Below are 11,483 nucleotides of genomic sequence, written 5' to 3' on the forward strand. Positions count from 1 at the left end.
TTAGTTGGAAGACAAGGAATTTGATGACTTAGAAGAGAAATTCCACTGCGTGTCACTGTGTGTCACGGAGCTGAAGAGCAACGTGGCTGCTCACCTGGATGCCCTGGAGGTGAGGATCCTGCGTTTACAACGGCGGGGCAGGGCGGGGCTGAGACTCGGGGCAGGCAGCGTGCAGGGCCCCCGGAGCAGGTGACGGGCGCCCGCGTCGGAGACCAAGTGGAGGAGGCCACACGCGGCTGGCCGAGGCCCGAAGAGGCGCCCACAGGCTCTGACTGGGGCAGCTTCTGAGCCCATTGCTTTCTCAAGGGGTGGGGCTCCCACCGGGCTGGGTCAAAATTCAGCGGAATCGGAGCCTTCTGGGGGGGGGGGGGGGCCCTGTCGCCCAACTCAGGTGCTCAAAGGACCAGGCAGGTAATGCTGCGAGTGAAGCGGGCGGGTGTCAAAGGCTCGCTGTCTGCTTCTGGGACGTTTTTGGTAGAGTTGGGTGTGTAGTCACACGTGGGGTTTGAATGACTGACTAAAATCGAGGGCGTAAAATCACGCTGTTCCTTGGCTCACGGAGGTTGTCGCTCTCGGGGAAGGTGGGCCCAGTGCAGCCAGTTCTGATTTTAAGGAAGAAGAAAACTGGAAATGCAACAAAGTAAATAAAAATGTAAATGTTATTCAGACCCAAGAAAACATATTTCCGCACGCCAGACCCAGTCAGGGGGACCAGTTTGCGTCCCCACCCAGTACCTCAGTCCCTTGGGCCTCCATCCCCTCCTTCCTGCCGCGGGGGCTGACTCACTCCGTGCACCCTGGCCCTCTGGCCGCCCAGGTAGTTTTGTTCTCGGTTTGCGAACCGGCTCCGTCGGGCGCTCGCAGGCTCTTTGGAGGACGGGACCTGAGGCGGCCTCCTGGAGGGAGTGGGGGCGCTGCAGTTCTGCGCCTCTGGGTGGGGCACACCCCCTGCTTGTTCGGCTCCGTCTTCCCTGCCCCTGCCCCTCCCCCGGGGAGAAATCTGACGGGCACAGCGAGCCAGAGGGCAGGGTCCTCGGAGAAGAGACCCGAGCAGCCTCCAGACGAGAAGCCAGAGGCGCCCGAGAGACGGCCTGGCTTTGCAGGTGGCACAGCTCTTGGGAAGGACTGCGGCTGCGTTTCCGCAAGTGCGGGGTTTACAGGACACATACGTATGGCGTGGAACACCGGCGCGAGAAGATGACTCTCCTTTAATCCTCACAGTCCAGGAACAGCCTTTTTTGCTGGCACGTCCTTAATAAACAGGCAAAACAAGGCTTGGGCTGGGAGCCTTCAGCAGGCCACGATGCCCAGGTGGACTTTCGTAGCAGCTACTCTGGTTTTTTTTTTCCTTGTCTTTTCAGGGCTGCCCCCGCAGCATGTGGAGGTTCCCAGGCTAGGAGTCGAATTGGAGCCACAGCTGCCGGCCTGCACCACAGCCACACCCACGCCAGATCCGAGCCACGTCTGTGACCCACACCACAGCTCATGGCAACACCGGATCCTTAACACTGAGCGAGGCCAGAGATGGAACCCGCAACCGCATGGTTCCTAGTTGGATTCGTTTCCACCGCGCCACCGCGGGAGCTCCTGTAGCAGTTATTCTGACATGCTTATTTATGGCAGTTAGTACTGGCTCTCCCTTTATGGGAGTGTCGTAAGGGTTTTTTAATGCGTTGATTTAAATAGGGATGCTAGATAGATTTAAGAGAAAGTATTAATAGAACACAAGGAATATGGAGGTGGCGGGAAAAAATCACCAGGGAGAGATGCGCACACGTGAAGTTGGGGAAGCACTGGGATAGGGAGAAAGGTGCTGGCTCCGTCTGAGGAAGAACTTTCTAGCACTGGTGCCGAGCGAGGTAGAACGGGCCATGTGCACACAGTCTGGGCAGCCTCTTCCCGGCCGTGGTGCGGAGGGATCCAGGCACGAGATGCCCGGGACGGGCCGTGACTGGCTCTCGTTCGCCCTCGTCCTCCTCAGGTCTTGCTCCGCTTCCGGCCGCACGAATCCCATCTGGACATTCCTGGGGGGCCCGTGGCGCAGTACGGCGACCTGGCGAGAGACCTGCAGCTGCAGGCCTTCCCCCAGTTTGTGAGTGGAGCTGCTTTCTTTGTTAGGCAAGCGGCAGCGCCTGGAAGCCTACAGTTTACACGTCAGGCCCTTTGCGTGATCGGCCGATGGTCAAGGCTGCAACGGAGTCGGCAGGGCAGCCCCAGCCCATGTCCACGGAGCCCTGCTCCCTGCCAGGCCTCTACCTCCTTTAATCCTCACACACACTTACAGGGCGGAGGCTGCTCGTAGCCCTGTTCTGCAGCTGAGAGCCTGGGGCTCCGGGTGGGAGGCCTCCCGGGTTATTCAGATGGTCATTGGCAAGCTGGGGTCTGAGCCCCAAGGACTCTGCTTTTGACGACCATCCGATACAAGATCCTCTTCCGGATCTGGGCACAGCAACCCTATTAAGAAGTGATGTATATGGAAAGCTTATTCTGGGCCGCTCCGCTAAGCTCCTTGAGCATTGTGTCCATTTCTCAGATGGGCATGTTGAGGCCCGGAAAGGTTAAATAACATGCTAGAGGTCACAGCTGGTTGGCGAGGGTGGGAGGGAGCCCATCCTGCCCACCCCCAACGTCCCTTCGCCCTGTGCCTGTCCTCTGCCGCTTCCTCCACCTCTCCAAGTTCACCTCTCCCCACAGAAGCAGCGGCTGGAAGGTCTGGTGTGGCAGCCGTTGTGCAGCCTGGCCAAAGCCCTGGCCGGCCCTCAGAACCTGATCCGGAAGCGTCTGGACAAACTGCTGGACTTTGAGAGGGCAGAAGAGAAGCTGTTGGAGGTGGGCAGCGTGACCTATGAGGAGGAGGCGGCCCGGCACACATACCAGGCCCTCAACTCCCTGCTGGTGGCTGAGCTCCCGCAGTTTAACCAGCTGGCCATGCAGTGGCTGCGCCAGATCCTGTGCACACTTGTGACTCTTCAGGGGGACCTTGCGAAGAACGTGCTGCAGAGGGCGGAGAGCAGCTTGGCCCAGGTGAGGCCTCAGGAACAGCCAGGCAGAGGCTTGTAGCCCCTGCAGCCTGCCCTTCGCTGGGGCCAGGAGGGCATGAGCTCAGCCCTTGCAGACAGGCCGTCGGCTGCTCAGGAGGAGGCCCTGGAGACCTGGATCCCTCCTGCCTGCTCTCCCTCCGTTAACAGAGTTAGGCCATGAGGGCGAGGAGAGACCCAGGACCCGAGGCCGCCCCAGGCTCTGGGACTCAAACGCAGCAGGCTCTGCTGGGAAAATACAGGCCTGGGGCCCTTGTCCGGACGTACTGGGGGGCTGGTGATGGAGCGGGGTCCCTTCCACACGGTCGGGAGTAAACATCTAGGCTGGGGGTCCTGTTCCGGCTTTTAGCAGCTGCTTCCCCGTGAGCACTTACTGTATACTTGTTCAGAACACTTTCTGTATGTATCTCATTTAATCCCCACAACAACCTTACAGAGTAGGTGTTATCACTGTCCTTATTTCAAAAGGAAGCCAGGGAGTTCCCACTGGGGCACGACGGAAACAAACCCGACTGGGAACCATGAGGTTGCGGGTCTGATCCCTGGCCTTGCTCAGTGGCTTAAGGAGCCGGCGTTCTGGGAGCTGTGGTGTAGGTCGCAGATGGGACTTGGATCCCGAGTTGCTGTGCTGTGGCTGTGGTGGAGGCCGGCAGCTGTAGCTCCGATTGGACCCCTGGCCTGGGCACCTCCATATGCCGTGGGTGTGGTCCTAGAAAACAAGAAAAGAAAAGGAAAGGGAAGCCAGCGCACAGAGAGGCCGCACAGCTAACAGCGCAATATGAATCCTGGCGGTTCAGCTCCAAGCTCGAGCTCTGATCCGCAACGTCTGACAGCCTGCAGGAGCAGCCATCTGCTGAAAGCTTAAATGGGTCACACGGAGATTGAGACAAAGCTCCAAGTGCATTCTTTGATGTTAGGATTTTTGAAGACCGAGGTTGGTGTAGGAAAGAATACCCAGCTGCCTCTCAACCTCTTTCTCTGATGTCGGCTTCATAGCTGATGGGCCTGGGAGTCTAAGCTCTGGAGCAATCTCGGTGCTGCTCGCACCACGTCCCGTCTCCTGTGCCTCGTGGGCCCCAGCTCAGCTTTCCCCATCCAGTTTGTTGCATGAAAATTTCTCTAAACTGTCCTGCCCGCCCGTCACCTCCTCTCCGTCCCCCAGTCCCTTTCTACACCTGCAGCCTCTGCTGCCGGTGCACCACTTCTGAGTGTGACCACAGCCCCTCGCACAGACCCTTCTGCAGCCTGGAATGTCCCTTCCCTTGCCCTGAGGCCTTCACACTCATTTGTCCCCAAGTATGTGACAAGAGAATGAATGTCTCCATGAAGCTCCCAGAATCTGCATCTTCATCCTTTGTACTCCAGCAGCCCTTAGGATGTGCTTCTGCTAAGCACCTGTCAGAGCCTGCCTTCTGCCATGGGGACGGATAAGCTTGTTTCCCCTCCTTGAGCTCTTCTTCTTCCTTTTTTTTTTTTTTTTTGCTTTTTAGGGCCACACCCATGGCATATGGAAGTTCCCAGGCTAGGGGTCGAAGTGGAGCTACAGCTGCCAGCCTACACCACAGCCACAGCAACGTGGGATCAGAGCTGCGTCTTGCGACCTACACCGCAGCTCATGGCAGTGCTGGATCCTTAACCCACTGAGTGAGGCCAGGGATCGAACCCGCATTGTCCCGGGTAGTGTTTGGATTCGTTTCTGCTGTGCCGCCGTGGGAGTGCTGAGCTTTTCTTCGCTTTGACCTCCCGGCGTTTAGTGCAGAGTTCTGTGTCATAAGAGCAGAAATAGGCCATTTCTTGATTGATCCTGCAACACGGAATGTGAGGGCCTTTCAGTCATTGGTGCCAGCTTCCTCGTCTGTGTCCCATGGCCCGTTCCCCTGGACCGTCCTGGGAAGGGCCCGGGTGGTAGAACCTCAGTCTGTCTGCATCTCAGGGTGAGTGAAAGGCTCTCAGAACCAAGAGTGGCGATTTTGGTGACCGGCAGAGAGGACATGTCTCTTGTTAGCTGTGGGGCCACACTCGCCCCTGGGCTGAGTGATGAGAACACGGGTGATGCCTGCCAGGCCCAAGATCCAGGCGTGGAGCGCTGTTCAGAACCCCTCAGTTTCCACCCTGGCTTAGGCATAAAGAGCATTTCGACGTGTATAACTGGGAGGCCAGCCCCGTTCAGCACAGTGTTCCTGGGGCGCTGACTTTCGCTCCATCTCCTGGCTGCTTCCCTCTCTGGGTTGGCTTTCTTGTCAAGCAGGCCTTTTCTGCAAAGTGGGAGAGAGTGGCCGGCAGCTCCAAGGGCAGTATCTACAGGGAGAGCCGCCGTCTCATTTGCAGCCTTCCTGCTCTATATCTGATAGGACGATTATTCCAGGGGGCCTTGTGCAGGCCCGCTGTCCACTCCTTGACCGATCACAGTGGATGGCAGAGGGCTGCCCTGGCTGCCAGCCCTGTGGCCGGGTGGCAGGAGGGGCAATGCCACTGCACCACATAGAGGGATCCTTTCTGTAAGGAAGGTGGGGCCGGGGCCAGGCTGAAACAAGAGCCGCCCAAGACACAAAGGCCCATCCTTCCCTGACGCATCTGGGGCTAGAGGGTGGCTCCGAGGGTCTTCCCGTCCCCTCTGTCCTGCAGAGGGTTTTGATGACAGTGTCTGTCCCTCTCCAGCTCCCCCACCACCACCTCTCTGAACCAGCCTTTAGGGACCTGGTGGCGGACACTCTGGACCAGGCGGGTCACCAGCTGCGCTCCTTTCAAGAGAACTTCGAGAAGGTGCTGCCACCTCCCACCACCCGGGTAAGTGGTGCCCTTCCCTGCAGAGGTGGCCCTGCCCTTCATCTGCTAGGGAGGGCAAGGCAGCCCCCACCCTCTGCCTTGTCCTGTCCTGGTGTTCCCATCACCCTGGGGGTCCGGTGGGGACCGCTCGCACTGCACGCGCATGCACGCACGTGCACGCACACGCACGCACATACGGTCTTCATGGCCGGTGAGCATGCAGGTCAAGGATAAGAAACCCAAACATTTTATTTATTTAAAATTTTATTTTATTTTATTTATTTTTTGTCTTTTTAGGGATACACCTGGGACATATGGAGGTTCCCAGGCTAGGGGTCAAATTGGAGCTGTAGCCACTGGCCTGGGCCGCAGTCACAGCAACACTGGATCTGAGCAGCATCTGCGACCTACACCACAGCTCACGACAACACTGGATCCTTAACCCACTGAGCGAGGCCAGGGATTGAACCTGTGTCCTCATGGATACTAGTCAGATTTGTTTCTGCTGAGCCATGACGGGGAACTCCCCAAACATTTTAATACTAAGTGAGATTAGACGTCTTACTGAACAAGTGGCATTTACACTCCGAAACCTGGAAGTTCTTCAAATTTTTCGTTACCACTTACTGTTTCCAGAGTCCCGCTGTGGCTCAGGGGTTAAGAACCCGACTAGTATCCACGAGGATGTGGGTTCAATCCCTGGCCTCCTACAGTAGGTTAAGGGTCTGGTGTTGCTGTGAGCTGTGGTGTAGGTCACAGACAAGGCTCGGATCTGGCCTTTTGCTGTGGCTGTGGTGTAGGCCGGCGGCTGTAGCTCTGATTTGACCCCTAGCCTGGGAACTCCCATATATCACAGGTGTGGCCCTAAAAAAACTAAAGACAAAAAAAAAAAAAAAGAAAAAAAGAAATGAAGTGAAATAAAAAAGAAAATTTAAAGTAAAATAAAAGTCCCGAAGTAGCTGAAGGGAGAAGGGTCTCCATGAGCTAATGAAACCCAAGTTTGAGAAGGTGCATCAGGCCACACGTGTGCTGTGCAGTGAAGGGTGGGGAGACAGCTCCGAGACTCCTCCCGGGACACAGCGAGAGACAGCGAGGTGTGCAGCCGGGCTGGGCAGGTACAGGTGGCCTTGCATCTGGCCAAAGACCCTCAGAGATGTGCGTGAGCTCCAAGCAGGGCCACAGCTGTCCCCAGCTCCTCGCCCACATGGAGGTGTCCCCGCAGAGGGCCCCCACTGGGGCTGGAGCGTGGGTCGCGCAGCCTGGGGAGAAGAAGGGCGCAGAAAATCAGGAACAGAGCAGCCCCTCAGGGGAGTGGTGGCAAGTCCCGTCTTTCTCCACCGAAGGCAAAGCAACGCTTTTCTTAGCGGAAAGATAATCCATGGTGGTTGTAGAAGAAAGAAGATAAAAGGGAAAAGAGAGAAATGGAAGCATCGTACTCCTGGTGGGTTTGCAAATGGGTAGGAAGAGACCCTCCCTTTCCCCACCTGTCTTCCTACCTGCCCTCCAACACACACACACACACACACACACACACACACGCGTGCGCGCATGCACACAACGCAGTACACACACGCGCACACACACAATACACACATGTGCGTGCACATGCACACACAGGTACACGCACACATACACAACATGCACATATACGCACACACACCCACATGTGTGCACACATGCAGTACACACACACAATACATATACAACACGTGTACACATACATGCACACACAGTACACGTGCGCACACCTGCACACAGATACTCATACACATGCATACATACACACAGGCGCATGCACACACAAATACATGCACACACACAGTGCACACATACACAGCGTGCTCAATGTGCACACACTCATACATGTGCACATGCACACATACATACGTTCGTGCGTGTGCACACATGCACAGACACCCCCCCCACACCTGTAATTTCCTAATTTACTTGGCTAAGGGTATGGAACCCAGAGAGGGGAGGTGGCCCCGGACAGGAGCCGTCTGGTGAGGTCTTCGTAGCCCCCCTCCCCCCAGTCCCTCTGGGAGCGCTGCCCTCTGTGCAGGCGGGGCAGAGACAAGAAGCGCAGCTCTTTGCTGCCCCTGTCTCGTTTAACCCCCTTCCGAACCCAGGATGCCCTGGCTCCACGCTTCCATTTAAGGGCCTGTTGAGAAACCTCGACTTTTCCTGGTTCTTGATCCTGACGCGGGAACCCCCTGGAGGTCGGGGTGATGGCAGAGTCGATGCCCACGTGTCCCTGAGGGGCACTCCGCCCCCGTCCCTTTAGCCAGCCCTCCCCTCCCAGAAGCAACCCTCTAGAACATGGTGAATATGCGTGTGCAGACAGGCAGATCCATCGATAGATACCTAGAGAGAATACACAACAAGCCCGTGTGCCACATTTTGCCTTCCTTGGGGACGACCACCCGAGTCCCTTCTTGTGGATACTTTAGCTGGAAGCCGTGAGCAAGAGGACAAAGGCAGAGATTTGGGGTGTGCTGAACCAAGTCGCCTCCCGGCTAGACGCCCGTGTCCGCCAGGGAAAAGCTGCCTGCGCTGCTTCGACGCGAACGCTCCCAAGGCCCCTCACGCCCCGTACCCTGTGGGCACAGTAAATACCGTTTCCTTCCCGGGGACGGAGGACCCCGTGCCCTTTGTTCACACGTGTGTGAGGGTCTGCAGGCCGGCCCCGTGCTGACTGGTTAAGGCACCCGGCGAGGAAGGCCCGGTGCCCCACGTGACGCTCACGGTCTTCTCATTGGGGTCGAGAGACGAGGGTACCGCGTCTTCCTGCCGGACAGCTCAGCCCGGTGCTCTGGGCAGAGGGAGGGCTCAGTCCTGGAGTTCGGTTACTGAGAAATGCAGAACCCGAATTAGAATTTTAGAAAACCCCAGACATTTCGACCCGGGAGGGACTTTAGGAGTTAAATTAGAAGTTTCTCCTGAGACGCCTTTGGATACTAAGAGCATGTGTTTTTCATCTGCTCCACCCATCTCTTAGGGAAGAGACTCTTGCTCCAGAGCTGGGCTTGGCCCGGGCTTCCTGGCTGTCAGGCAGCACGTGGGCCACCGCTGGTGCCGGATCTGACACACCAGCTCCAACCCCTGTGACTTGTCTTTGTCCTTTCTCTCCCAGCCACTCCTTCCGGGGGCCGAACGCCAGGTGCAGGCTCTCTTGAGCAGGTACGGCCCAGGAAAGCTGTACCAGGTGACAAGCAACATCAGTGGGTCGGGGACTCTAGACCTGACACTGCCGCGGGGCCACGTCGTGGCGCTCCTTCAAAACAAGGACACCAAAGGCAACAGCAGCCGATGGCTAGTGGACACTGGAGGTACATGGGACTCCACGGGCGCGTCCCCTCCCTTTGGGAAAACCACCAACAGGAGGCAGTGGGGAGACATGGGCACACCTGTGGGTGGGAGTCTGGCTGTGCAAACCCAGGATAGGAGTGAACACAGCTGAGTGTGCAGGGCTGGGGGCACAGCCGCTGAGTGTGGCGCATGAGATGCCAGAGAGAGAGATTTGGTCTTCCATTGCCACGTCCGTTATCGGGCGCCTGCCGTGTGCTGGGCACTGTGTGAGGCAGCCAGGACCTCCGCTTTGGGGGCCTCACAGGTCATTGGTGTAGACAGAGGTGTGGCCAGAGCTTCAGTATCACCTCGAAAGAGAGATACGCAGAGGAGGGGTGCTGGGTCCCTGCTGTGCGGACAGAAGTCTGTTACCCAGAGGGCAGGTGGGGCTGCCCTGTCCCCTGAGTGTGCCACTCGGGTGTGGGTGCCCCAGGAGGAAGCAGGGTGGGCGGCCGGGGGCACAGGGAGCCCGAGAGGAGATGGCCCAGTGGACTGTCCTCCACAGAGGCGCCTGTGACGCTCCGGATGGAATCCGCACAGGGTTGTTTCAGGGAGGCCTCACTGGGCTCAGGGGCCCCGGACTTAAAAGGGCGGTAACAGGACTGACTGCGAGCGTCGATGTGGGTGATCAACCCGCATGATCAGAGGCCGGTTCTGGCCCTGAGCAAGCTCTCAGGAAGGTTCGAGCAGAAGCCCAAACAGGCAGCGCGGGGCGGGCGGGCTTCTGAGGGGCCTAGATGACCTTTGGAGGCCCAGGGCAGGGCCGAGGAGCCGAAGGTCATCTCATCCATGAGTGGGGGTGACCCCCCGCCACCGCGAGGGGTGGGCAGCTGAGCCTCAGCCGCAGAGCCTTTCGCGTGTCTCCCAGGACATCGAGGGTACGTGCCGGCCGGGAAACTGGAGCTGTACCGTGTGGCCCCCAGCGAGGAGGACCTCAGAGGGCAGGCGAAGCCTCACGAAAACTCCCGCCAGCTGGCACCAGAGCCCACACTGGCCCCGGTCCCCTCTGTCCCAGCAGTGACTCAGGTGAGCCTGGCAGAGGGGCGGGGTTCCCATCCCCAGGGCCCCCTGTCCGGAGGGGACACCACTGGGAGGCCCGGGCCTGGGTCAGTGGCTGCCCCAGTGTCCTGCCCAGGGCGGGACCTGAGGAAGGAGCCTCTCTGCCCCGCATCAGCCGAGAGCTCCTACCACCTACCCCCCCACGAGCAGAGCACGCGGGATGCGTTCTCATTCGCTTGTGTGTGCATTCACGTCTTTTTTTAATTTATTTTTATTTTCCCACTGTACAGCAAGGGGGTCAGGTTATCCTTACATGTATACATTACAATTACATTTTTTCCCCCAGCCTTTCTTCTGTTGCAAGGCATTCACTTCTTGATTCACTCACTGTTGGCCGTCACTCTCCCAGAAGACAGCAATTAATCAAACAACCATACGGATAACCCTAAGTTCCGTAGCGACACGCAGCAGAGCCGTGGGTTTGGGGGAGGTCAGGAGAGGCTTTCCTAAGAAGACTCATGCTTGCGCTCAGCTTTGAAGGGTGACTAGGAAGGAGTTAGATAAAGGGGTGTGCTGGCGTGGGGATGGGAAGAGCTTTCCAGAAAGCGTGCCTGGCAAACGCAAGGCCCAGGGTCAGGGGAGGACAGGGCGAGTGAGCAACTGACCGGAGGAGGCAGCTGGTCCGGGCTGAGAGGTGCCGCTGGAGCTGGGGGCAGGGCCGGCTGCAGGGCCTGTGGCCTTGGCACGGGCGTCGGTCTTTCTCTTAAAAGCAGTGGGAAACTTGTGCATGTGTGTTTGTCACGGCCCTGAGGGGAAACGAGCCATGTCCCTCAGCGGAGGAAGGGGTAAACAGAACGTGGCATATCCATGCGTTCAAATGTCATTCAGCCCCAAGAAAGAACGTGGTGCCAACCCATGCCGCCTCATGTCACTCGACGCAGAAGTGACCACACGTAACGCAGGGTCCCTTACGGGCTGTCCTGCATGGACGCATGCGGACGGAAGGGAGATCAGTGGTTGGCAGGGGCTGGAGGGAGGGGCGGTGGGAACTGACCGCTGACTGGTCTCGGGTCTCTTTTTGGGGGTGATGAGGGTGTTCTGGGAGCAGAGTGGTGATGGTGGCACAACTTGGGCGCATATTAACAACTACCGACTCCGTGTCCTTTGAAAAGGTGCATGTTTGCCTGTGAATTCTGTCTCAACACAGAAAGTGATGGGACGTGTTCGGGGCAGAGTCCTGGGAGGAGGAGGCTTAGTGAGGGCTGATTGAGACCATAAAGCTGGCTGGCACACGGGGGCCTCCTTTGACCGAGGCTGCTCTCCCATTTATCC

At 57.9% G+C, this 11,483-nt stretch overlaps 1 protein-coding gene across 3 annotated transcripts in view; it reads left to right on the top strand.

Moving 5' to 3' along the window:
• The window catches only part of ARHGEF37 (Rho guanine nucleotide exchange factor 37), a 77,383-nt gene that overhangs the window by 61,553 nt on the left and 4,347 nt on the right, over positions 1-11,483 (top strand). For all 3 annotated transcript variants that reach the window (XM_047779024.1, XM_047779025.1, XM_047779023.1), the window contains exons 7-12: positions 5-109; positions 1,982-2,092; positions 2,695-3,024; positions 5,697-5,825; positions 8,938-9,133; positions 10,021-10,178. In XM_047779024.1, the coding sequence (XP_047634980.1) occupies positions 5-109; positions 1,982-2,092; positions 2,695-3,024; positions 5,697-5,825; positions 8,938-9,133; positions 10,021-10,178 (1,029 nt within the window). The remainder of the gene's footprint in view (positions 1-4; positions 110-1,981; positions 2,093-2,694; positions 3,025-5,696; positions 5,826-8,937; positions 9,134-10,020; positions 10,179-11,483) is intronic.

This window comes from Phacochoerus africanus, chromosome 4 (genome assembly GCF_016906955.1).
Source record: "Phacochoerus africanus isolate WHEZ1 chromosome 4, ROS_Pafr_v1, whole genome shotgun sequence".
In the NCBI taxonomy this organism is placed as follows: Eukaryota; Metazoa; Chordata; class Mammalia; order Artiodactyla; family Suidae; genus Phacochoerus; species Phacochoerus africanus.